Source organism: Vigna unguiculata, chromosome 11 (genome assembly GCF_004118075.2).
Source record: "Vigna unguiculata cultivar IT97K-499-35 chromosome 11, ASM411807v1, whole genome shotgun sequence".
In the NCBI taxonomy this organism is placed as follows: Eukaryota; Viridiplantae; Streptophyta; class Magnoliopsida; order Fabales; family Fabaceae; genus Vigna; species Vigna unguiculata.
Genome location: NC_040289.1, coordinates 36,833,456 through 36,861,058, shown reverse-complemented (window position 1 = coordinate 36,861,058; position 27,603 = coordinate 36,833,456). Strand labels below are relative to the sequence as shown.

General features: G+C 34.5%; 3 protein-coding genes and 1 long non-coding RNA gene across 8 annotated transcripts; 3 read left to right on the top strand and 1 right to left on the bottom strand.

Moving 5' to 3' along the window:
• The first annotated feature begins 5,698 nt into the window (after positions 1–5,698).
• LOC114170407 lies at positions 5,699–6,448 on the top strand. Its single transcript, XM_028055884.1, has 5 exons — positions 5,699–5,715; positions 5,816–5,923; positions 6,020–6,095; positions 6,168–6,263; positions 6,341–6,448. The coding sequence occupies exons 1-5, from the start codon at positions 5,699–5,701 to the stop codon at positions 6,431–6,433; spliced, it is 390 nt and encodes a 129-aa protein (XP_027911685.1). The 3' UTR covers positions 6,434–6,448.
• Positions 6,449–12,505: 6,057 nt separating this feature from the next.
• LOC114169718 lies at positions 12,506–17,144 on the bottom strand. 4 transcript variants are annotated; one of them, XR_003600996.1, is made up of 6 exons: positions 16,934–17,144; positions 16,712–16,829; positions 16,384–16,501; positions 15,860–15,925; positions 15,590–15,729; positions 12,506–12,767 (listed from the first exon to the last, which is right to left on the bottom strand). It is a non-coding gene; the product is annotated as an uncharacterized LOC114169718 (long non-coding RNA). The 4 variants fall into 4 exon arrangements; XR_003600995.1 differs by having other exon boundaries at positions 12,506–12,762; positions 16,934–17,140; XR_003600994.1 differs by lacking the exon at positions 16,384–16,501 and having other exon boundaries at positions 15,860–15,946; positions 16,934–17,135.
• LOC114169717 (extensin-2-like) lies at positions 12,944–15,073 on the top strand. 2 transcript variants are annotated; one of them, XM_028054984.1, is made up of 2 exons: positions 12,944–13,870; positions 14,144–15,073. In XM_028054984.1, exons 1-2 carry the CDS (start codon positions 12,997–12,999, stop codon positions 14,854–14,856), a joined length of 1,587 nt encoding a protein of 528 aa, XP_027910785.1. In that variant the 5' UTR covers positions 12,944–12,996; the 3' UTR covers positions 14,857–15,073. The 2 variants fall into 2 exon arrangements, with proteins under 2 accessions (XP_027910785.1, XP_027910784.1); XM_028054983.1 differs by having other exon boundaries at positions 12,944–15,073.
• Positions 17,145–25,237: 8,093 nt separating the features above from the next.
• LOC114170105 (extensin-2-like) lies at positions 25,238–26,974 on the top strand. The gene has a single exon (XM_028055591.1). The coding sequence runs from the start codon at positions 25,290–25,292 to the stop codon at positions 26,757–26,759; it is 1,470 nt and encodes a 489-aa protein (XP_027911392.1). The 5' UTR covers positions 25,238–25,289; the 3' UTR covers positions 26,760–26,974.
• Positions 26,975–27,603: the final 629 nt, after the last annotated feature.

The following is a 27,603-nucleotide window of genomic DNA, read 5'->3' as shown; positions in this document are numbered from 1 at the left end:
AATGACTGATGAAATTTTTTATAAATAAAGACCTCGTGTCTTAGTTTTAGATTTCGAATAGAGTAAAAATACAATGTTTTATTTATGCTTTATTATTTGGATGACTTGATCATTCATCTTATTTCACTAGTTTGGATTGAGTGGGAAAACTAACTCAAATTGTAGTCCAATCAAATCACTTCCTCTTTTGGATGCTAGGAATAATTGGTTAAAAAAAGGCATGCACTTAAGACAAAGATTATTAATTAGGGTTTGAAAAATTGCACCAAGTGTGAAGTTCTTTGGTTATAGAAGCCAAAGATGGATCTAGAATTATTTTAAGGTGTTAAGAAATAGACTTTAAGCTTAATTCAACCATACAAAACCAATTTGTAAGATGAGGTTTGCACGAGTCCAGATTCTCTACTAGATTGTTTGATGTTGTCCTCAGATACACTATATTGGTACTTTAAAAATCCTTTTAATATATTTTAAAATTTCAAAATCAATGGCCATAAATGTATTTTGAAGACACAACAGAGGAGCATTATAGAAAAACTCAGCAGAGAATCCAAATTCAGTTTGCACCCACTTATATACTCTAAATTGTCCTTATCTCTAGTCGATGTGGGATCTCCAACATAGAGCACTTTCCAAGACAATGAATGATTTGCACATTACACAGAAAAGATCAATCGTACTGCAATAGAAGAGGATGAGATGAAATTCAATCATTGCCTCCACTTCACTTGATCTATAAAATTTGTATAATATCCATATTTTTCTATAAAAATCCCAAAAACCAACTACTAATATATTTGCTTAATATGAAGAAAAAGTAATAAAAATTTGAAGAAGAGTAAAAAATTTATTTTCTTAATATGAAATTAATTTCTACTCATCTATACATGTTCATATATTTAAATTTATATTTTTTTAATTTGTACATTTGTTAATTTTAATCTAAGAAACATTATTTTTCTTTAAAAATATTTGTGGTCAAACTCATCATAACTAACCCATTTAATTTGATAATCATACTTTCTTTTTAAACGTTCAACTCATTCAAATCATGAATAATAAGATGAATGACATCCAATAGTACTATTGAGTTGTTTGGGACAGGAAAATGTAAGGCCCATAAAAATCTTTTATCCTTTTTCTACCCTAAAGTTAGTGGGCTGCCCTTGTAAGTGGGCCTAAGGTCGGCCCAACAGATAAGGTCACTAGGTCTGCCCTAAAACTAACATTTCTCACATTTTCAGAAAAAATGTTGTCCTTGCACTAGAGCCGCAGCCGTCTTCTACCTCTGCTAGGGTTTGGGTACCATCGTGAGCACGCAAGTTCGAACCAGTTTCCCTTCCTACGTAAGTGCTTCCTCTGTCTATGTCTGTTTTCCACCACTGTTACTCTAAGTAACTAATGTTTTCGCTGTTGGTATGGTTTCCAGCTCTTGGAGTCGTCTCTCGAGGACTGTGTTCCGTTGTTTCGGGTCAAGATCGTGTCGGGTCTTTTGCTAGCTTATTTCCAGGTAGGGAAGCTAAGACCTTACTCACATGTTCCGTTTCCTTCGTTGTTTAACCGTTATTTCGAGTTTGTGTGGTTGGTGTGTAGCTATTTTGGTTCTGAACACTTGAAACTGTTGTATGGGTATGTTGTTTGGACTGGAGTGTGGATCTGTTGCAGGAACAGTGGCAAGACCTGTGAATCTCGCCTAGGCGAGATGAACAGGGACTCGTCCAAACTCTATTACGCGAGTGGTCGCCTAGGCGATCCGCTCATGAATTTTGAGCGAACGAGTATCTCGCCCAGGCGAGAGGGGTCTCGCCTAAGTGAGATCCCGCGTGGTTTTCCTGATGCCTTCTCGAGCCCTCGCCTAGGCGAAGGGGGGCTCACCTGAGCGAGCACGTCTCGCCTGAGCGAGATCCTTCAGCCTGAGTGAGGGATTGGGCGAGGCAGTACGCTACTTGGGTGCTTGTTTATTCTTGGATGATTGATATTGGTTTGGGTGTGAATTGTATGATGAGAAACATGTATATAATGGAGTATTATGCATGCTTGGCATGAATCATGAATTGTAGATGATGGGTCTTGTATGAAAGTTGGCATGTGAACTAAGTGAGTTGGTTATTGTTAAAGTGGCATGAAAATGAGATGAGTTGAGACCCTATGAGCATGAATGGTTTATGATGGATTGAAATGGGTTGGGTCTGGAACATGAAAGGCGTTGTTGGCTTTAAAGGCTGGTACAATTAACGTATACGTGCATGGTGAATATTGTTTTGGTTGCGTGATTATGTTTTGTATGTGTCAGTGCATAATTCCTTGGGGGTCTCTAGGTGAGACTTTCAGGGTCGCGCTTCAGTGGTCGGGACATAATTCCATGGCCCCTGTTAGTGGGTGTCCATGGTGGTGCCCCATCTGTATAACTAGGTAAGGATTCAAGGTAAGGTTGCATCCTGACACTTTGAGGAGTCAGTTAGTCTCACCTAGAGCGGACTGACTCCTGTGGTGGAGTAGCAGGAGGCCTGAAATTCATTAAGGGCTAACCTTGTGGTGAGGGAAAATTGATCCATCGTAACACTTGTAACACATAGCTCGGGGGTGAGCAGAGGTATCCACCACAAGTGCAGGCATCCGTTGAATCCGACCAAGTTATACGTATCCAGATGAGTCGAATCGAGTCGTAGTGTATTGATTGAAAAGTCATAACATGCTTGGTTGTCGTATGAATATTGGATGGTGAAAGTATATTTGACTGTATGATGAAAATATTGTTCTAAGTGTGATTCTGAATGCTTCGATTATGTCCAATTCTTCACTTATCTTATAAGGTGTTTCCTTGGCTTTCTTGTTTGTGTTTTCTAGTTTTCTCGATATAAGGCTTAAGAAGATACATAAGAAAAGAATTGAAAAGTAAATGACTAAGTCAACCATAGAAGTATAAGAGAAAGAACGACCAGAGAAAGAAAGAAATAGGTGATGTGATCCTGTTAGTGCAGGTGGTTGTGTATATATATACAAATTGTTCATTATTGTCCTTGATTTTTAATTTTCAGGTTTTATCATATTTGAAATTTGAATAACTTTCACTTAGTAGTTTATTGATTGACTTTGTATATATTCCTTGAACTCCAGATTCTCCCATATTTGAAATGTTTATTCCATGTTAAATTTGTTCACGATTGAGGTGATTGCTACTTAAATTCCTAAACATTTTAAATACATTGCAAGATAAACTGTTTGTGCTTTAAATATATTTTTCAGATATCTTTGATTAATTCTTTCTTCCTGTTTTATGACTTGAGTTTTTCTTTTATAACATATATGGATAGTTCTGCAATAGACAGTAATTTTTCTACAGACAGTATTCATATTCACTTGTTAATTTTGTCGAATAGCTCATAGAAATTATTTATTAATTCTCACTAATAATTATTTATTATTTATTTGAATAGGGAAATGTCCGGTGACACACCACTTGGTGACCTTCCACCTTTAAAAGGTGGGGACAAGATTCATACGTGTACCCAAAAAAATGGTAGGCGTGGAACTAGGTTGAGAGAGTTAACAGTCAGTCGTAGTGCGGATCAGAGATTGCCTATCCAGTTTGATATGCAAACTGGTAAAGCTTTGGGAGATAATAGCACAAAATTCACCAGCTATGTGGCCTTGCTTGGTAGGAGTAAGTCATCCATTCTTATAGATGATTGGGACCATGTTCCAGAGACAGTAAAGAATCAAATTTGGCTAAGTGTCCAAGTATGAAATCTTAACTTATATAATTTATTACGTACATATATAACTGATATTTAACATATGTAATCCATTCTTATTGTACAGGTCACATATGATGTCCCGAACAGTAATCTGTTGAGGACGAAATGGATTTCATTTGCTGGGGAACGATGGAAGGGTTTTAAGACGGACCTTACAAGTCGTTATATCTATGGTCCCTTAAGTGATAGAAACCCTTGTGAGAAGTATCCATTCCTTGATGAAGACACATGGCAGGCTTTTAAGGAAAGGCGATTAAATCCTGTCTTTCAGGTAAATTCATATTATATGTAGGTTTAACTATTTAATTGAACATATTGCTAACATAAATCATTCTTTATACTTTGGTGCTCACAGGCTAAGAGGAAAGATGCACAAGAGATAGCAAAAAAGAATGTCCACCCTCATAGATTGTCTCGTGGGGGTTATGATAAATTGGAGCAGAAGATGATGAAAGAGGCATCTGCCTCTAATTCCAGTCGGACTACTGTTACTCATCCTCCTCGCCATGATAAATGGAAAAGAGCTCGTCAAAAACCAACAGGGGATTACATATCTGCAGAAACAGAAAGTGTAGCTAGGCGTATTGTAAGTAACTCAAACTAATTTATTTTTAGATGTGTATTAATATTTTTTTAATCTTAACTTAAAGTTTTTGTGTTGTAGGATGAGCTGGTCGAGCAAAGCACACAAGGATCATTCACTCCACAAGGGCGTGAGGACATATTGGCAGTTGCCATTGGTCGTCCAGAGCATCCTGGACGTGTTCGTGGTGTTGGAAAATTTGTAGGCATCCGTCAATTCTTTGGTCCTCCATCAGCTAATCATAATAAAGTAAATATCAATGAGGAAGTCATCATGTCCATCAAAGAAGAAATGAGAGAACAAATGAGGGAGGAAATTAGGGAGGAGATTAAGAAGGAGATGAAGAAAGAGTACTTTGATATGAAGGCACAATTGTTAGCAGACATGAGAGTAGAGTTAGCCTCTCCCTCAACCCAACCTTGTAATCCTCCTCAACAACCTTCTCTTATTTGTGTAAGCACAAAGGGGAGTTGTGATGTTCCTCTTGAAGAGGCTTCTCTCACTGTTGATGCAGATTACGAGCTGTTCATTGATGATCTCCTACAGTCCTTGGTGGCTTTAGGTAATTTGTCTAATTATATTGTTTTGCATGTATTTGTTTTAGCCTAATTATATTGTCTTATTTATTTTACAAATATTATTTGGTTACCTTAGGTAAAATGTATGCATTGGGGTCAACCATTGCAGATGATATGATGAGAGTAGTGGTTGTAGATGTTCGAGATGCTACTGCTCGAGTCCCAGTGCCCACTCAAGAGGTTAAGACAGTGGGGCAGGCCCCTGGAAATTTTATCCTTTGGCCAGTTAGATTAGCAAAAGTAATTGCAAAGGAGGTAATTGTCCTTACTTGTTTTAATTATGCATTTATTTACATCGGTGTATACTAATGTTATTTATTACTTTAAATATGTAAAGCAGATTAGAGTACAAAAAAAGGAAGATGTGAATGAATCATTACCACAACAGACAATTCTAGAACGACTTGGTGCAATGGCAGCGACTATCACCTTGCAACCTATACAATTAGAAATGCCTCCCCAAGCCACAAATAGGACCTTCAACACCCCTTTTTTTATATGTCAAAAGGATATTTTTGAAGTTCTCTCTGGCACTGATATGTTATGTATATCAGTAATACAACTTTGGTTGTTGTAAGTAAACTTTTATTACTTTTATGAAGTTTGAATATATTCAATATGTTATTCTTATATTATTTATTTTCAATGTTTAAGGTATTTACATCGTAGATGCACTGAGAAGAAGAATGATCACATATATGGATTTATTGATCCTATTGCCATTCAAGGCGTTGGGAATAAAAGTGAAGAGGTTCAAAAGTACCTATTAGAGGCATTTGATGTTGGGAAAAAAGAAGTGTACTTAGCGCCTTATTTGCAGCAGTAAGAATGTCTTTTATACATTAAATTATATTTATGTAAAACATAATTGTATATAATGATATTTGAATCTGTAGGGGTCACTGGCAGTTGCTGATAATTCTTCCTCAGAAGTTTGTTGTGGTTCTTTTGTGTTCATTACACAAGAAGCCTAACACTTTGAAAATTAAAAGTACTTTACAAGCGTAAGTTTTTTTTATTAACTTATTTTTTGTGTTATATAATTTAATTTTACTAAGTTCCATATTAGGCACAATTTCAATATACATTAAATTTTACAGAGCGGTTGAGGCTCATTCTAGGTTGCAGGGACAACAAATCACTTCTAGAAAGAAGTTGCAATTCATTGCGCCAACTGTAAGTAGTTAATCTTCAAACTGTTGAAATACAATTATCATATTTATGATATTATAAGAATTTAACTTGTAGTGCTCACGTCAACCGGGAAGCTATGAGTGTGGATATTATACCATGAGGCACATGCATAGAATCATATCCGCAAACATTGTTGACTCATGGGATATGGTAATATGTACAATTTATAAATCACATCTTAAGTATTTATCACTAAAAGATTGTTGACTCAACTATTCATTGTGTAGATTTTCAATGACACATCTCCAATGGATCAAGGAGTCTTGAAGGAAGTTCGTGAGCAGTGGGCTTCGTTTCTTTTGAGTGTTTATATAAAATGATGTTAGGTGTTTTATGACTTATATAGTAATCTGTTTTGGAGTAGTATTATATTTCATATAAACATTAGATTCTATTTCACGTAAATATTAGATTGAATGAGATTTGTTTTCTGGATGTTTTGGGTAATTATATACAGTATATAAGATGATGTTAGGTATTTTATGACTTATATAGTAATTCACTTTGGAGTAGTATTATATTTCATATAAACATTAGATTCTATTTCACGTAAATATTAGATTGAATGAGATTTGTTTTCTGGATGTTTTGGGTAATTATATACAGGTTTGCTATGAGGTAAGAAGCATAAACGAATGTTTCAAAAAAAATAATAAATCACTTTTTATACCGGCTGAGGTCATACTTGGTGTAAAATGTGGAACTTTTTATACCGGTTGGAACTATAATCGGTATAGTAAGTAATTTTTTCTTACATAACCTTCCATTTCCAAGAGAACATTTTATACCGGTTTTAGAAATGGTATAAAAAATAATTTTTTTATACCTGTTATGGAACCGATGTAGAAAGATCAAACTTTCTATACCACCTGCATCTATACCGATGCTAGAACCGGTATAAAAAGCCTTTTTTAACCGGTATAAAAAGCTTATTTTACACTAGTGTATCATTACAATTCATAAAACTTTATTTTTCAATACCTCATTTTGTATCGTGAGCTTAAGGAGGTTTGTATTATAGACGATTAACATCATTTGATAATTGATAAGTGTCAATTTTAGATGAAAAATTTACTTAATTTTTACACTTATCACCAACTTCTTTTTTTGTCTTCCTTTGACAATGTTATTTACCGTAAATGCATTATGAAAAAATAGATGAGTTAGACTACACTTATATAAGAAGAAAAACTCATAAGATTGAGGTTCTATCCATCTACTACTTGTTTCAAATGCGTGTGATAGGCTTGTATAATGAGAAAAACAATACACAAGTGTTATCAACGAGAGAAATCACAAGTAACCGCAAATAAGGCTTGAACTAAAAATTTAATAATTATTTCACCTGAAGAAGATGAATTATAATTATAATGCAACAAACTAGACCTATACATTACCATATGGGACAAAATATATTGGTTTTCTGTAACGTCCCATTTAATTATTAAGCGAAATTAAAAGAAACATCACAAATAGTAATGTAGAGTAGTCCTGGGGTCCTAACACAACCCCTACAAACTGGGCACACCACGATGCCAACGGAAACCAGATAAAAGTCTAACCAAAAGGAGAGTAAAAATCGTAACGCATAGAGCAATACATGGGTCGTAGCCCTAAAGAAGATCCATGTAGAAAAGAAACATAAAGTCCAGCCCAGATGGCTAAGCAGCGGAATCGTCATTTTCTTGCTGACCGCGGGAACCTCGTCCATCTGCTCCCATCAATCAAATTGATGATCATCGCAAGAAAGAAGAACCACATACAAGACAACCATACAACAAACCGGGTAAGCTAGAGCCAACAATATTTTCATCATACAGTCAAATATACTTTCACCATCCAATATTCATACGACAACCAAGCATGTTATGACTTTTCAATCAATACACTACGACTCGATTCGACTCATCCGGATACGTATAACTTGGTCGGATTCAGCGAATGCCCGCACTTGTGGTGGATACCTCTGCTCACCCCCGAGCTATGTGTTACAAGTGTTACGATGGATCAATTTTCCCTCACCACAAGGTTAGCCCTTAATGAATTTCAGGCCTCCTGCTACTCTCACCACAGGAGTCAGTCCGCTCTAGGTGAGACTAACTGACTCCTCAAAGTGTCAGGATGCAACCTTACCTTGAATCCTTACCTAGTTATACAGATGAGGCACCACCATGGACACCCACTAACAGGGGCCATGGAATTATGTCCCGACCACTGAAGCGCGACCCTGAAAGTCTCACCTAGAGACCCCCAAGGAATTATGCACTGACACATACAAAACATAATCACGCAACCAAAACAATATTCACCATGCACGTATACGTTAATTGTACCAGCCTTTAAAGCCAACAACGCCTTTCATGTTCCAGACCCAACCCATTTCAATCCATCATAAACCATTCATGCTCATAGGGTCTCAACTCATCTCATTTTCATGCCACTTTAACAATAACCAACTCACTTAGTTCACATGCCAACTTTCATACAAGACCCATCATCTACAATTCATGATTCATGCCAAGCATGCATAATACTCCATTATATACATGTTTCTCATCATACAATTCACACCCAAACCAATATCAATCATCCAAGAATAAACAAGCACCCAAGTAGCGTACTGCCTCGCCCAATCCCTCACTCAGGCTGAAGGATCTCGCTCAGGCGAGACGTGCTCGCTCAGGTGAGCCCCCCTTCGCCTAGGCGAGGGCTCGAGAAGGCATCAGGAAAACCACGCGGGATCTCACTTAGGCGAGACCCCTCTCGCCTGGGCGAGATACTCGTTCGCTCAAAATTCATGAGCGGATCGCCTAGGCGACCACTCGCGTAATAGAGTTTGGACGAGTCCCTGTTCATCTCGCCTAGGCGAGATTCACAGGTCTTGCCACTGTTCCTGCAACAGATCCACACTCCAGTCCAAACAACATACCCATACAACAGTTTCAAGTGTTCAGAACCAAAATAGCTACACACCAACCACACAAACTCGAAATAACGGTTAAACAACGAAGGAAACGGAACATGTGAGTAAGGTCTTAGCTTCCCTACCTGGAAATAAGCTAGCAAAAGACCCGACACGATCTTGACCCGAAACAACGGAACACAGTCCTCGAGAGACGACTCCAAGAGCTGGAAACCATACCAACAGCGAAAACATTAGTTACTTAGAGTAACAGTGGTGGAAAACAGACATAGACAGAGGAAGCACTTACGTAGGAAGGGAAACTGGTTCGAACTTGCGTGCTCACGATGGTACCCAAACCCTAGCAGAGGTAGAAGACGGCTGCGGCTCTAATGCAAGGACAACATTTTTTCTGAAAATGTGAGAAATGTTAGTTTTAGGGCAGACCTAGTGACCTTATCTGTTGGGCCGACCTTAGGCCCACTTACAAGGGCAGCCCACTAACTTTAGGGTAGAAAAAGGATAAAAGATTTTTAATGGGCCTTACATTTTCCTGTCCCAAACAACTCAATAGTACTATTGGATGTCATTCATCTTATTATTCATGATTTGAATGAGTTGAACGTTTAAAAAGAAAGTATGATTATCAAATTAAATGGGTTAGTTATGATGAGTTTGACCACAAATATTTTTAAAGAAAAATAATGTTTCTTAGATTAAAATTAACAAATGTACAAATTAAAAAAATATAAATTTAAATATATGAACATGTATAGATGAGTAGAAATTAATTTCATATTAAGAAAATAAATTTTTTACTCTTCTTCAAATTTTTATTACTTTTTCTTCATATTAAGCAAATATATTAGTAGTTGGTTTTTGGGATTTTTATAGAAAAATATGGATATTATACAAATTTTATAGATCAAGTGAAGTGGAGGCAATGATTGAATTTCATCTCATCCTCTTCTATTGCAGTACGATTGATCTTTTCTGTGTAATGTGCAAATCATTCATTGTCTTGGAAAGTGCTCTATGTTGGAGATCCCACATCGACTAGAGATAAGGACAATTTAGAGTATATAAGTGGGTGCAAACTGAATTTGGATTCTCTGCTGAGTTTTTCTATAATGCTCCTCTGTTGTGTCTTCAAAATACATTTATGGCCATTGATTTTGAAATTTTAAAATATATTAAAAGGATTTTTAAAGTACCAATATAGTGTATCTGAGGACAACATCAAACAATCTAGTAGAGAATCTGGACTCGTGCAAACCTCATCTTACAAATTGGTTTTGTATGGTTGAATTAAGCTTAAAGTCTATTTCTTAACACCTTAAAATAATTCTAGATCCATCTTTGGCTTCTATAACCAAAGAACTTCACACTTGGTGCAATTTTTCAAACCCTAATTAATAATCTTTGTCTTAAGTGCATGCCTTTTTTTAACCAATTATTCCTAGCATCCAAAAGAGGAAGTGATTTGATTGGACTACAATTTGAGTTAGTTTTCCCACTCAATCCAAACTAGTGAAATAAGATGAATGATCAAGTCATCCAAATAATAAAGCATAAATAAAACATTGTATTTTTACTCTATTCGAAATCTAAAACTAAGACACGAGGTCTTTATTTATAAAAAATTTCATCAGTCATTCAACTATTGTATATTTTACAAGATACATATTTATATAAAATAACTAAAAAGGTTAAATAATTTTTGACAAATTTATGTATCAACATTAATAAAAAAATATTAATATTAGTGTTTTTATATTTTTACATTTCAAAAAGTGATAAGATATCCCTTTTCATAATAATTTATTTATTTATTTTGTTTGATAGGTGACTATTAAGGCGACAAATATATTAATAATGAAGGGTGATATAAGAATTTGGTGGATAAAGATTGTAAGACTCTTTTTAAAATGGTAAATAATACTTACTATTAAATTTTTACTAATTTATATATTAAAATTAAAATTCTTATATACATAAAAATCTCTATTTAATATTTTGTCATAGGTTCATAAAAGATTTAAGAATGGCATGTTATTTTTCATCATTTATATACTTTATTTTAATCATATAATATCTCCGACACATTGTTTTCTACTTATGGCACATAACACAACATTTTCTATCTGTGTAAAATAATGTCTTCAAAAGTGAGGTAGTTAAATGGCAGAGGAGTAAACAAATATAAAATATAAAATGATGGTTTGTCTCCATATATGCCTTTATAAAACTATTAGAAAAATGATAACGAACAAAATACCCAACATGTGTATTATGTCAACACATACATTCCAACATCCACCCAGGAAGCAAATAGTGTATGCATAAAATAAATTTTTTGGGTATGTTCAGTTAATCGGAAAAAAATATTGTGAATGATTTTTTAATCTTATATAGAGAAGACCAGAGATTTTTTATTTATTTTTTATATTTTCCCTGTCTCGGAAAATTATTTCAAGAGATCTTTTGACATTCTCAACATGTATAATATATTTAACAAATTAAAACGTCTAACATAAGTCCATGATTGATAAATATTCTAAACATAACCCGCTATAAACTATTGAGACACTCTTGTCACATTAAAAACAAAGTTATTTAACGAAGACTATAAGATTATGCTCCACAAACTGAAAATAGAAATAATAACGGAGATAGTGGTGAAATCCATATATGAAAAAAGTAGCCGGTAACTTTGTAAAATTGGGGACAATATATACTGTGGCAAAGCAAGTAACAACCTTAGAGTAGAAATTTGTTTCTTAGATTAAAATTAACAAATGTACAAATTAAAAAAATATAAATTTAAATATATGAACTTCTATAGATGAGTAGAAATTAATTTCATATTAAGAAAATAACTTTTTTACTCTTCTTCAAATTTTTATTACTTTTTCTTCTAAATGTTTAGCAATAATTCAAGCAAAAGAATAAATATTATTAAAAAAAAATGAAGAAGTGAAAGCAATAGTAAAAGGAAGAGTTATTATATGGTGGGTAGATAACTAATGAAATTATGAAGAAACATGCATATTAGTTAAGCGAAGTATTAAAAAGTCGCATATATAAAATTTTATAAACAACACGTAAAATAGGACAAGTTCAACACAAAATAAAAAACACATTACATAAAAAAAAATCGACACATTCATCCAAATCCAGAAATTGTTATCAAACAAAACCACTATCTGGAATGAATTAAAGACGACAATATATTTGTCTGCTGCGGTTGCATAAGAAAAAAATATGGTGACGGAGAGGAAGTGATCAAACTTAGAAATTAAAACAAATCCATAGGCAAGGCAATAGATGAGAAACGTGTCATATTGTTTAAAATTAAAAGGTTTAATCTCGTTCTAAAGGAAAAGAGTAATTATAAACTAAGTCAGAAATTATTAACTTTTGTTTTTTAAGCCACAATCAGAATTTTGTACAGTCTCATATATAATTCACCAAGTCACGTTAGTTAAGGTGTTGAAAAGGATGTGTTATAAGCTGAATCTACACCGACGGTTTAAGCATAAAAAATGGCAATTGGGAAGAAAGAAACCAAGGCCAAACATAAATAAAAGACATCTCAAAGATTTCTGGCAAGTGTTGTTGCGTTTGACTTTATCAGATGGTGAATGTAATGCAAAAGTTCTCAGCTGTGACGCGCTTCCACAATTCTTTGGTTAAATCTAACATAATGCCATTACCAACTCTCTTCTTGACTTCGCTTCCACCCATCTATACTGCCAAATACGAAATCGTTTAATGGCAAACCACAACATAAAGTTGAAATGTTCAGATAATATAAATATATTATTTCAAAGTTGATGCCAGTCTGTGATTAAACCAGCCATCAGTGAAGAAGGCAAAAACTATATAAAGGCTTCCAATCCATGCTTTGGGAAACAAGAAAGGAAAAAAGCATAACAAGTGTTCCAAAAGAAGATCGCTAAGTTTTCACATTCAAAGAAGATGGGAACGAGGCAATGGCCTCGTCTGATCCTTGCATTTGCATTTTGCCTTATGGCTATCAGTGTTGGTGCTGATGATTATAAGCCTTACTATGGCCAACCATGGAACAACTATCCACACCCAACACCACCATATCAACACCAAACACCTCCTTATTACTACAAATCTCCACCTCCACCCTCTCCATCACCACCACCTTCTCCCTATGTAGATAAATTCCCTCCATATTATTACAAATCACCTCCACCACCATCCCCATCACCACCACCTCCATATGTCTACAAATCTCCTCCACCACCATCCCCGTCACCACCACCTCCATACGTTTATAAATCTCCACCCCCACCATCTCCATCACCACCTCCACCCTATGTTTATAAGTCACCACCCCCTCCCTCTCCTTCACCACCTCCGCCGTATGTTTACAAGTCTCCTCCTCCACCATCTCCTTCACCTCCCCCTCCTTATGTTTACAAGTCTCCTCCTCCTCCATCTCCTTCACCACCACCTCCATATGTGTATAAGTCACCACCGCCACCATCTCCTTCACCACCACCTCCTTATGTTTACAAGTCACCACCTCCTCCATCTCCTTCCCCACCACCTCCATATGTGTATAAGTCGCCACCACCACCATCTCCTTCACCACCACCTCCTTATGTTTACAAGTCACCACCTCCTCCATCTCCTTCCCCACCACCTCCCTATGTTTACAAGTCTCCACCTCCTCCATCTCCTTCCCCACCACCTCCCTATGTGTATAAGTCCCCACCACCACCATCTCCTTCACCGCCACCTCCTTATGTTTACAAGTCACCACCTCCTCCATCTCCTTCCCCACCACCTCCATATGTGTATAAGTCGCCACCACCACCACCTCCCTATGTCTACAAGTCCCCACCACCACCATCTCCTTCACCACCACCTCCCTATGTCTACAAGTCACCCCCTCCTCCATCTCCTTCTCCACCACCTCCATATGTGTATAAGTCACCACCACCACCATCTCCTTCACCTCCGCCTCCCTACATTTACAAGTCCCCACCTCCTCCATCTCCTTCCCCACCACCTCCCTATGTTTACAAGTCTCCACCTCCTCCATCTCCTTCCCCACCACCTCCCTATGTGTATAAGTCCCCACCACCACCATCTCCTTCACCACCACCTCCTTATGTTTACAAGTCACCACCTCCTCCATCTCCTTCCCCACCACCTCCATATGTGTATAAGTCGCCACCACCACCATCTCCTTCACCACCACCTCCTTATGTCTACAAGTCCCCACCACCACCATCTCCTTCACCACCACCTCCCTATGTCTACAAGTCACCCCCTCCTCCATCTCCTTCTCCACCACCTCCATATGTGTACAAGTCACCACCACCACCATCTCCTTCACCTCCACCTCCCTACATTTACAAGTCCCCACCTCCTCCATCTCCTTCCCCACCACCTCCCTATGTTTACAAGTCTCCACCTCCACCATCTCCTTCTCCTCCCCCACCATATGTCTACAAATCCCCCCCTCCCCCATCACCTTCACCTCCCCCACCTTATGCCTACAAATCCCCACCACCGCCATCTCCCTCTCCTCCACCTCCATACGTTTACAAGTCACCTCCCCCACCATCACCTTCACCACCTCCCCCATATTACTACAAGTCTCCACCTCCACCTTCTCCCTCTCCTCCTCCGCCATATGTTTACAAGTCCCCACCTCCTCCGTATGTATATAACTCCCCTCCTCCACCTTCTCCATCGCCTCCTCCACCATACTATTACAAGTCACCATCGCCTCCTTCTCCTTCACCACCACCACCATATTACTACAAGTCTCCACCCCCGCCTACTGTGTACTAAGCTTGCGGCTAAATCAATATCAATTTTTTCATTATGTTCAACATTGTTGCCATTAATTTGTAATGCGAAGAATTTCTTCATAATAAGGCATGCACCAAAGTAATCCTTCTTTTGGATATATTGTAGCCATGCTTGTTTATTGTTGTCAATTCAGAAATGTGTATTAAATCTCTTTCTCCAGTATTCATTTAATATCATACTTTATTTTTGGTTTTCATTTTCCTCTTTGCACTTTGATGTTATGATGGAGTTCAGATTTTTTGTTAGATTTGTCGGGTGTTGGGCTTTTTATCTCTAGTCGATGTGACATTTCCAACACACTTTCCTCACGCCGAGGTATATATATCTCGTGCGTGAGACTAGACATTAATGAGTGTTCTAATAGCCGACTGATAGCGGGTGGAACAATAGACCCAACAAACATCAATTTATAATAATATTAGATCAATTTAAAAAATTCCAAGATATAATTTGTATACGTCTCCAAAATGTCTAACATGAAATCATATCAATACAAGTGTTTAAATAAATTAACTTCGCTATAAGTTTGAAATCATATAACAGAAGCGAAAAAAATTAAGCAGCATGAGTAAAATGATCATTTTTTGTTTAGAAATGCAGAATAAGGATATCATTTCTTTTTGGGGCGGGGAGAGAGAAGGAAAAAATCAACTCAAGTTTGTTTTCTATGTTTTCCATTCAGTATCATCTTACATGACTTTGATGTTAGTACCTCATTTCTGTAATTGATGACAGATCACCCAACTCCTACATGATGTGTGAACCATTGACTTGAAGCATGGAAGGTCCTTCAGAAATCCAGTATGTTAACATGACATACCCTGGTTCCGCATGGTGGTATCCAAAGCCTTCCTGAGAGCAGGAATCATAGATTAAACAACTCTTCTATAATTAATAGCACAGGAAGAACTGAATATATGACAAAAACACTTTTATAGCCAATTAGTTATCTTTTGAGTAATTAATCAAGAAGTTATGTTACCTTATTAGCTATTGGAACAAGGTCAGACTTCTCTAAAGGCAATCTAAGCCAAATCCCCTTCTTTCCCTGCAATCATAAGATAATCCTCTGTCAATACTTCATCAGGCAATATCATCAAAATAGATAAATACATGGAGGTTGTAGTTTTAATTGATCAAAATGTGTAAATACAGGTCACATTTAATATATTCAACATCATCAATTCAATATATTTATTTTTTGAGGTGGAAGAAAAGCAGATTGTTACATATATAATATAAAAGCATCCCCCTGCCTTCACCCAACAGTTAAAACATTTTAGGATGGTTCACAACATGGTACCAAAGTCTCTATGATTAGATGGTTTTGAGCTCAATATTTGCCACCCTGATTCTTCTAATATTGAATTAAATGGGTAGAGATCCTATCCACCCTTCAAGCCTAAAGGGCTCTTGCGTAAGGGTGCATGTTAGATATGCACTATAAAACTACTTGCATGACTTCACTAAACTGCTTTTATCTACTTGATGCAAGTAGATATTCACCTGAGGCATGTAAACCGCTGCCAATACTGAAACAATATAGTTCATCAGCAAAATTCCATAACCAAGGAAAGCAATGTTCCGAACTCCTAATTTTGTAGCAGAGGTTGATATTTGAGACCTGAAGTTAGTTAAGATATGCAACACCATATTAAAGTGTTAGAGCAAATTATGCTTTATACATATCATATACATACACATATCTATATTAGACACAGAGACATTGAAAAATACATATTTATTGGAATAGAGGTGAATAGAAAAATTAATAGTTCAGGAAAATTAGATCAAAGAACCTGCAATGTGCATACAACTGGATACGAAAACTTACTTGCAATCTCCTTCAACATCAGGAAGATCTTTCGTTATAGCAATTACCAATGCGAAAAATGTTTTGCCTTCGCACTCGTCTTCGCCGCATCAATGATCCCCTGGTAATCCTGCACATTCTGCGAATACCACAAAACAATCCAAAACCCTAATTGCAAGCTCGAACATCGGAATCCAAAACCCTAAACCGAGAAAAGCAAGAATCGAAAAGCAAATTCTGAACCTGAGACTTATCCGTGGCCTTAATCTCTTTCTCCAATATACTTTTAATATCATACTTTATTCTCGGTTTTCATTTTCCTGTTTGCATTTGAAAGCTACGTACGATGATGTTCAGTTTCTCTGCTGGATTTTGTTGGTGATGGCATTGTGAAACTTATTTTTTTAAGATAAAACAATTAATTTAAAAACAATGACGAAAATTTGCTCATTCACAGGTTCTTCTCCCTCTCTCCACGCGTACACATGTACGCGAGTTTTCGATTATAATTAAACAACAAATAATAATAAAGAAATAAGATAATGTTCTTACAAGTATTCAAGAAATAGTGACAAATATACAGTGGATTAATAAACTAAATACTATGCGTAGTATAATGTTTTTAATATACAATAAATTAGTAGATATTTTTAATATACAATAAAATAACAAAAAATAAAACACAATTAACAATATTATATATATATAAAGTATTTAAATGTATATTTCTTTCCTTGTTAGAGGAAAGTGTTATTTGGATTTTCTTCACCCATTATGATTTGTCACCTATTCTTCCGAAGTTCTCGTTTGTCACCTATTCTTCAGAAGTTCTCGTTGAATTCATCGATAGCTGGAGTTGATTGAAGTACTTTGCAATGGATAACAATTCATATATCCTTTTAAGAAATGGCAACTTCATTTTCTTGATCTTTTAATCACCTTCATGCTTCTTTAGTTGTCTTGGCTTTGAAAGTCTTCTCAAAGTTTACAAAATCTACACAAAGATGGAAAAGATAATAAATTTTAAAATCTTTATTATTGGCTAGAGCATCATCTTTCTCTAGAATGTCTTTTTTTATTGTTACAAACATTTATTGATAATCAAAAATAGTGTCCATTCTTATCATCAAATGATTATAGTTCTTTCCCATCAAGAATTGACAGAATAGATAGAAAATTAACCTTTCATTTGAAGCCACGACAACCTTGCAAGATTTCAGTATTTATAGAGTCAACTGAATATGGTCAAACAAAACAACAAGTAACAAACATGTTATATTCATGACAAATGATCATATTTTATTATCATCAAATGATCATAGTTCTTTCCCATCAAGAATTTACAGAATAGATAAAAAATTGTCACCTTCATTTGAAGTCAAGACAACCTTATAAGGTTCCAATATTTATAGAGTTAATTGAATGTGGTAAAACAAAAAACAACTAACAAACATGTTATATTCATGATGAATATAGATAAAAAATTTTCATGACGAATGAGCTTGAATATAGGATTCGCAAAAAGTTATGTATTACATTCTTCTTCATTTGAGTGAAAAAATTGGTCGAGAAAAGAAAAACATAATGGACCCTCACAAATAGAAAAATAAAGAAGAATGATTGATAAAACTATAAAGCCAAAGCATACATAGAAAAGGAAAAGAAACATTGAATATAAAAGTTACAATAAAAAATTTACAAAAATAAAATGATTAAATTTAAAATAATATAAAAAATTTTGTGACAATTAAAAAAACTAACAAAAATAAAAATGTTTTTTCATGATCTTTCTTAACCTCTACAAAATAACTTCTAAGAAAAGAATACTCTTTTTTTCTAGTGTATAACTATACATATACATATATATATATATATATATATATATATATATAAATTGTATACTATTTTTGTTTTTCTAATTTTACTCTTTTAATTAATACTTTTAAATCTTAAATTTAAACAATTTATAAACATCTAAAAATGCATATACTCATGTCTATATGTTTTTTAGTATATGTGTGGTTTAATTATATTTTGGGTTCGTGATAAATTTGGTAACATTTAATTAAATTTATGATATGATGCAACAACTACCTTAGACTGTTGTTTTGCTTTGCTTAAATGTCGCCACATAATACTTTATTACAAGATGTTTTAATGACGATGATCTCTTTCAACAATCTATACTGTATTTTAAAAAAAATATTCTTAAAGCAAATTAAAAATATAAAATATATATAATTAAATAATAATAATAATAATTTATTTATTTTTTATCTTTTAATTTTATATTTTTATATTTTTTAATTTTTGTTTATTTTGAGAATAATTTTCGTTACGGTCAATCTTTGAGGGAGATCATTGTCTCGTCGTTAAATTCTCCTATAATAAAGTATTATGTGTCGATTTAAGCAGAATTACTGTGTCACGTGATACATATTTAATATTAAAATTTAATTACAGGAATCCAATTGAAAAGTTTTAAGATTTTACAGTGTATTTTAAATGCTCAGCAGAGGACAATATCAAAAGAACCAGTAGACAATCTGAACTTATTTTAAAGACTTAATAGACCACAAAATTCTAGTATGGACTCAATTAAAAGTTTTCATCTTTATCGAAAAATATATATATATATATATATATATATATATATATATGTGTGTGTGTGTGTGTGCAAAAATTCAACTAATATATATTTAATTTATTTATGATAATATAAAATAATAAAATTATTATTATAGTTATTATTTATGATAATAAACTAATTCAGTTTTAATTGATGAATTTATGATGGAAATGATGAAAGAGTTTGAGATGGCTAATTGATGACTTATTTTCTTGGAATGGAGATTAAGTGATGTCAATATGAAGTTTTTCTTTTTGTCAAAAATAAAAAATAAAAAACAGTTCAAGCAAATTCTCAAGAAGTTTCATATGAAATGGTGCAAGTCTATGAACACTCCTATAAATATAAAAGAAAAGTTGAGCAAGAAAGATGGAGTTGAAAGAGTAAATGAGGCATATTTTAAGAGTTTGATTGGGTGTCTAATATATCTTAGAGCAACTAGACCAGGCATCTAACTATTGTAAGTATTTTATCTCTATTCATGCATTGTGCAAGTGAAATGCACCTGAAGGTTGCTAGAAGAGTGCTTAGATACATCAACGGTACAACCAATTTTGACATTAAGTTCAAGAAAAACAAGGATTTCAAGTTATTGGAATTCTCTGATAGTGACTGGACAGAGTCTATTGATGATATGAAAAGCACCTCAGGATATTGCTTTAATCTTGTATCTGAAGTCTTTTCATGGAGTTCCAAGAAACAAGAAACAGGGGTTCAATCGATTGCTGAAGCAGAGTTTATTGTTGCAACTGTTGCTATCAATCAAGCTTTATGGATTAGGAAGATATTGAGTGATCTTATTCTTGAGCAGAAGAAAGACACTAAGATATTTGTTGACCATCAAGCTACAATAACCATTTCCCATTGCAAGACAGAGAAGTATATTGATGATACACTTACCTAATCTTTACCCACAAACCAATTTGAAATCCTGAGATTGAAACTTGGTGTTTGCAATTCCTAAAACAAGGAGGAATGTGTTAGTTGTTTAGAACTGTTATTTAAACAAATCAGCATTGAATTTATTAGACATTGTTGGTGGACAATTATTTTCATTTAAATTCTTTTCTCATTGCACAAAATTGAAAGTACTCTATTTTATTGTGTATTTTACTGCAATCATATAATACCATTATGGCGTGGTGGGAATTTGTAGACATAAGGTTGTGGAGGAGAAGGAGATGGCGGTGAAGAAGAGAAAGCTGATTATTTCGTTTGCCATTTTTGAGAATTGCATAATAAGTGTGAAACAAGTGATAAAGTCAAATGCAAAACTTGCCCGATTTATTTAACATGTCTTTTCTTTATAATTCGTTTTGTTTCTTTCTTCCCAATCACCATATTTTATGCTTATATCCTCTTTGAAAACTGATTCATCTTATAAGACATGCTTCTCAAACTTGCTAACATATTGACCAATATAATACTGTACAAAATATTAACATGTTTCTTTACTTCAATTATGGTCTCTCTACCTACCAGATAACTCTCCCTTTGATATTCTTTTAATTTCTAAGAAACTTGTGCAGTTTATTTAATCTCTACCCTCTTAAATCTTTCAACCAATTTAATTAGAGAATCGCATTTGCAATGCAAGTTTAGCAGTAAGACTTGTTTCACACACTGGAAGTTTATTATTATAGATTCATCAGGTGACTAATGTTGATTACAATTATAGAAGTGTGCTTAGGAGCAAAATCGAATTATACTTTAAATTATCATAGTCAAAGAACTTTTGGAAAGTTGTTCCATAGTTTCATTTAGATATACCTATGGTGCATGTTTGTAGTAAAACTGTACAAAAGTATACACATAAAAGATCAGTGAGCACAGGAAAAGATAACAAACAATTACTTAGTAGGCTTCCACTTACAAAACCATTAGTCAGAAGAATGAAAGATCACAAACAAAATGCCCAACATGTCTATTATGTCAACACAGACATTCCAACATTTACTGCACGTAGGAAGAAGCAAATAGTGTATATAAACTAGCTAATTTCTTTGAGGATGTTCAGTTAATCGAAAAAATATATATTATTAGTGACTTTTCAATCCTACATAGAGAAGAATAGAGAAAAATTTCTCTATACTTTCCTTTGTATCGGAAAATTATTTCAAGAGATTTGACATTGTCAACGTGTATAATACTAACTATTTAGCTAGTTTACAAATTATAAAGTCTGAGTTATTAAATCACACAATTGATAAATATATTCTAACGGAGCCCCTCTTAAATATACTGTACTAATAAGTAAGATGTTGTAAACAATTGACATTAGTGCAAAAAATGCATTTAAAATTGTCTAATAAGCTTTGGTTTAAAAAAAACAAAGTCTTTCATGATGCAATGACATTTTTAAGATATTTCCACAACTATAGGACTCGGCTATTCACATTTTTTAAATTATTTGCAAAATTATAGATTTCAATTTTAGAAAAAACTGAAATTTATTATCTAGGTTAAACTTTTAGAAAAGTTATTTACTTACCACAATATTGTATTGTTGCCTCAAACTTGGTTTCTTGTTTTTCTTTTTATATATGTTTTTTTTTTTAACTTTGATTTTAGAGACAACTGAAATGTAATGTTGAAATTTATAGTTCACTACAAAACCGAAGTCAAAAGATATTATTTTTTTACCTCGTCTTGATATGCTTTGATTCAGAATTGAGGTAAAATGTTAATTACTAAGATTTTGACTACCAAATAAAGTTGTCTTTAAATTGGTATCTAATTAAAAAATTGATTTCTAAAAGTATTTTTTGTCAATAAAATTTGTCATTATTTAATAATTTTTTTATAGTGATATTTCATTTAAGTTTTACTCCAATGATAGATTTTATTTTGAATTTTTAAATGATTTTCTTGTTAGTTCCATAATTTGATTTTTATTTAATTTTTTAAAATTATTAATTAAATCAACTTAAATTATTTAAAAATTAAAATATCATATTGGAAATATATTAACAATTCATGCTTTTAATTAAAGATAAAAATACGAACATTAAATCCATACCATTAATCGTACAAAACTAAATTTCATAATTATTATTACTAAAATTACTTGTATGTATATAATAATGGATATAATATCTTGTTTGGATGTACTTCTAATATTTAAAACCTCTTTATCAATATCATCATAATTAACATTAAAATAATTATCATTTTGAAAAATCATATTATACGGTATAATGCATGTGTAATACGTGATTATTCATCATTTTAATGTATCTAATGACTCACACCGGACTACTTATAATTGTAAATTGAGATTTTAGCACATCAATTACTCTTTTCAACGTCTTTTCTAACTTTTTCTCATCTTGTAAACAACTAGTCTTATAGGAAGTGCTATCACCATTTTCAAAATATAACTACTCTTATAACAGCTACTTTTATTTATAACAGTAACAAATAAAAACTAACTGACTATTAATTAAACCTTCCACGTAATAAAATTATAACTAAACTTGTAAATAATGTAATTACACGTAACTTTGACATGTATGTCTTTCACCCCAATTCATTCGCATGAAAACGTATATGTCTTGAAATCTTCTTGTAACTTCTATAATGAGTACACTATAATTAATACTTGAAGTAAAGTCTTATTTATTTGTATAATGGTATATAGTTTTCAAATGTTAACTGGGTTGTGGATCGAGCTATTATTTCGCATAATAATGATTAGTATATACATATAACGGTTAATTCATAAGTTAGAATATGAATATGCTACACTAACTAAAATAAATCTCACCACTACAGAAATATGGAAACGTGATTAGATTGGACAAGTGTTAGGAATCTAAGTGTGAGCTAAATTTTATTGACTAGAAATGAGAAAGTTGAACACTATATAAAAATAAAAATCCATAAACTAAATTTATCGTCTTAAAATTTTGGGTTGAAAGTGGTGTGAATGTTTTATGTGATTAGACTCAAGTTTCATTTGTGTTCTATCTCTCCGATAAAATTTCCTCTCTAAACCTAACAGCAAGGGAACAACATATACTTAAATACTCCACAGAAGTTTTCTAAGATAGAGAAAGAGTTAAGCGCAACACCTTAAATTCCTTCGAAAACAAGTTTCAGTCTAACTTGCACTTGACATATATTTTTCTCAAGATTTTTCGATGAATAACCTAATTTATGAGCATTACTTCTAGAAATTACTACACTTTAAACACTTAGAAAAATCTCTAAGCTTGCCAACAAAAGTGTGAACGTATGGGCAAGGAAATCTAGCAAATTGGGCCACGATGGCTTACTCACAATTCAGAAAAACAGTGTTTTTCCGCACGATATATGTCAAAGAAAGTCTTCAAAAATGACCTGGATACAGTGCACAGAACAACGTGCCAAGCTAATTAATTTAGCTTTGGACAGATATAGAATCATATATTTATGTCGCAAATTCAAAGAAAATCAAAGTGAACTATATGATTATGCAATAATTATTTTGGCCAGTGAAAAAGGACAAATTCCATGTCAAACAAATATGCATGTATATATATTTGTACAGCGGCTTTATTGGGATGAAAAGTTCTTCGCAAAATAGTATATATTATATTATTATGCATGATTTTCCAATCAACAAAGAAAAATAAATACACAAGTTGAGAGAAAAACGTATTAGGAAATTGTTCTTCAGACCATTTACCTTCAATGCTGATCTTTCCATTTGTGACAGAAACTTTGTACCATGTCTAAGTAACTAAAAAATTAACTGTGTCATGAATTCGCTGAACAATAATATGTAAATCGAATCAAATGGGTGGTAATAGAAGATTACAACCGGGATTAATTTTTAATTAATTTGATGAAATTTGGAGAGAGAAAATCGCGAAAAATGAATTATCTGGTAGTTAAAGAGACTAATCAGATTAACTTAAGACGTGCATCGATCAAGCAAGAAACGTGTTAATCAAAGTATTTTTATTGCCTTGATGTATCAAATCAAATAAACAATACGTTGCTCTAACAGAAAAATTAAACAATGCATTAAATAATAATAATTGAACGATCAATCTAAAATTAAAGAAATAAATAGCATTACAACATATCTTCCGAAAATCGATCAAAATTTCGCCGCCTAGACTTTTTCTTTAATTAGGATATATACATCAGCTTTCAAACTCGCAAATTCATTTACAGCAAATTCATTTACAGCTTTCAAGTTAAAAAAAAAAAATCCAGTTGCAGGGTGGAATTGATCAAAGAATCTGTCGGAACAAAATTCTCTGGTGGTGAAAAAAAAGGCATAAGGTATACACACGTGATGTTGATTAAAACAAACAAAGTAGGTTTACCGGCATAAAAAGTAATTATACCGAGTCAAAAAAACAATTTTTTTAAGTACGAGTTAACGTTTGTCAAGTACGTTAGTTTGATAATACCAAGAAAACATGTCTTGTAACCTGAAGCAGTTTTCACCGACGATAAAAGCATAATTTGAAGAGCAACAAGATAACAAAGATAAGCTCATGTTTTTATAATCCGGAAACATGGCATTATTATTAGGAAGAAAGAAGTGAGGCTAATGATAAAGAAAGACATATTAGAGAATTGCAGGAAGTGATATTGCATTTGACTTTATCATCTGTTTCACACTCCAGGAATTAGTTCTTGGTGAAAAGACAAAGGAAATAATCAGTTTTGTCTGCTGTGACGACGCGCTTCTATATATATTTGTTTAAATGTAACGGGAGCTCATTCAACCACGCCATCACCTACTCTCTTCTTGACTTTGTTCACACCATCCTCAGGAAAATATGAAATCGTTTAATGGCAAACCATAACATCAACTTGAAATGTTAAAATATATATATATGCCAGTGTGTCATCAAACAAAGATATCCTACCAGCCATCACTGAACCTAAACACTATATAAACCCTTCAAATCAATACTTTGGAAACCAAGAAAGTAAAACATAATAAGAAAGTTTTCACATTCAAAGAAGATGGGAACGAGGCAATGGCCTCGTTTGATCCTTGCATTCGCAATTTGCCTTATGGCTATCACTGTTGCTGCTGATGATTATAAGCCTTACTATGGCCAACCATGGAACAACTATCCAAAACAAACACCTCCTTATTATTACAACGCACCTCCATATTACTACAAATCGCCACCTCCACCTTCTCCATCACCACCACCTCCTCCATATGTGCATAAATACCCACCATACTATTACAAATCACCTCCACCTCCATCTCCTTCTCCACCTCCTCCATATGTCTATAAGTCACCACCACCACCTTCTCCATCACCACCTCCTCCATACTACTATAAGTCTCCACCCCCACCATCACCTTCCCCTCCTCCTCCGTATTACTACAAGTCTCCACCACCACCATCTCCCTCACCTCCTCCTCCGTACTACTACAAGTCCCCACCACCACCATCTCCCTCACCTCCTCCACCATATGTCTATAAGTCACCACCACCTCCATCTCCATCCCCACCTCCTCCATACTACTACAAGTCCCCACCACCACCATCTCCCTCACCTCCTCCACCGTATGTCTACAAGTCACCACCACCTCCATCTCCATCACCTCCTCCTCCATACTACTACAAGTCCCCTCCTCCACCATCTCCCTCACCTCCTCCCCCATATGTCTACAAGTCACCACCACCTCCATCCCCGTCACCACCTCCTCCATACTATTACAAGTCCCCGCCACCACCATCACCTTCACCACCTCCTCCATATTACTATAAGTCTCCACCCCCACCATCTCCCTCACCTCCTCCACCATACTACTATAAATCACCACCACCTCCATCCCCGTCACCTCCTCCTCCATATTACTACAAATCTCCACCCCCACCCTCTCCTTCACCTCCTCCACCATACTACTACAAGTCCCCTCCCCCACCCTCTCCTTCACCTCCTCCACCATACTACTACAAGTCCCCACCTCCACCATCACCTTCACCACCTCCTCCATATTACTACAAATCCCCACCACCACCATCTCCCTCACCTCCTCCACCATATGTATATAAGTCCCCACCACCTCCATCTCCATCACCTCCTCCTCCATACTACTACAAGTCCCCGCCCCCACCATCACCTTCACCACCTCCTCCGTATTACTACAAGTCTCCACCCCCACCTTCTCCCTCACCTCCTCCTCCATACTACTACAAGTCCCCGCCCCCACCATCGCCTTCACCTCCTCCACCATATTACTACAAGTCTCCACCACCACCTTCCCCTTCACCACCTCCTCCATACGTATATAAGTCTCCCCCTCCACCTTCTCCGTCACCTCCTCCACCATATTACTACAAATCACCTCCTCCACCGTCTCCTTCTCCGCCTCCACCATATTATTACAAGTCTCCACCTCCCCCTTCTCCTTCTCCTCCTCCACCATACTACCCCTACCTCTATAACTCACCCCCGCCTCCCGCGTATTAAGCTTCTGGCTAAATCATAATTTGATTTTTTTTTTCCAATAAATCACGTTGAACATTGTTGCAGTTGTTTTGTAATTACTCATTCATTAATAATAGGGTCTACACTGAAGTGGGAGTTGTATTCTGACTGCAGTGTAGCCCATGCGTTTGTATTGGTTTTAATCGAGAAGTGTGTAATATTATTCTCTTCTTATAAATATACATTATTACCACAGATGTTGGATTCCATTTCCTCTTTTCATTATGAAATTACGATCGCCATGAAATTCACGAATCATGTGCTCAAAATGCTAAATAACATTTAGATTTAGGAAAAAAATATAGATGAAATGATATTATATTATCTTTTCTAGATGGTTTTAAATAACCAGAAATTAAAAAAGAAAAAGAAAACACGTCGTTTTTTCTTCTCTCTTATTTCCATTTTTTGTGGCATCAGAACCTATTTTAAATTTTCCATTCTCCTCTTAACACGTGTCAAGTCAAATAGCACTAATGAGTACGTTGAAAAAAACTCAAACCATGCCCTAAATAAAATAATAATATAAATAAGAATAAATGCAGTTCGAAACTGCGTTTAGTTCTATCAGATAGTAATTGTAAAAGTTGTTAAATAAGAAAGCAATAACTTGTGTTATTAACCAAACATGCATTAAGCTGATTAATTTAGTGAAAGTGTATGTACGGAAAGTTTTGGTGAGAGTGCATAGATAGTGAGGGTTTGAAGCCAAATCATATTTTTCCTAAAGATTACTGTCCAAGAATTTCTTTTTCCCCGCGATAGCAGCCTTCCAACAAAACTTACTGAAGTAGCCCCATTTGAAAACATTTAGAATCAGTTATTT

Excerpts from the sequence above, each read along its gene's own strand:
- LOC114170407 (XM_028055884.1), top strand. Across the intron at positions 5,924-6,019 it reads ATTAAAAGTACTTTACAAGC|AGCGGTTGAGGCTCATTCTA; the intron begins GTAAGTTTTTTT and ends TAAATTTTACAG. Across the intron at positions 6,096-6,167 it reads TGCAATTCATTGCGCCAACT|TGCTCACGTCAACCGGGAAG; the intron begins GTAAGTAGTTAA and ends TTTAACTTGTAG.
- LOC114169717 (XM_028054983.1), top strand. The coding sequence starts at position 12,997 with ATGGGAACGAGGCAATGGCCTCGTCTGATCCTTGCATTTGCATTTTGC.
- LOC114170105 (XM_028055591.1), top strand. The coding sequence starts at position 25,290 with ATGGGAACGAGGCAATGGCCTCGTTTGATCCTTGCATTCGCAATTTGC.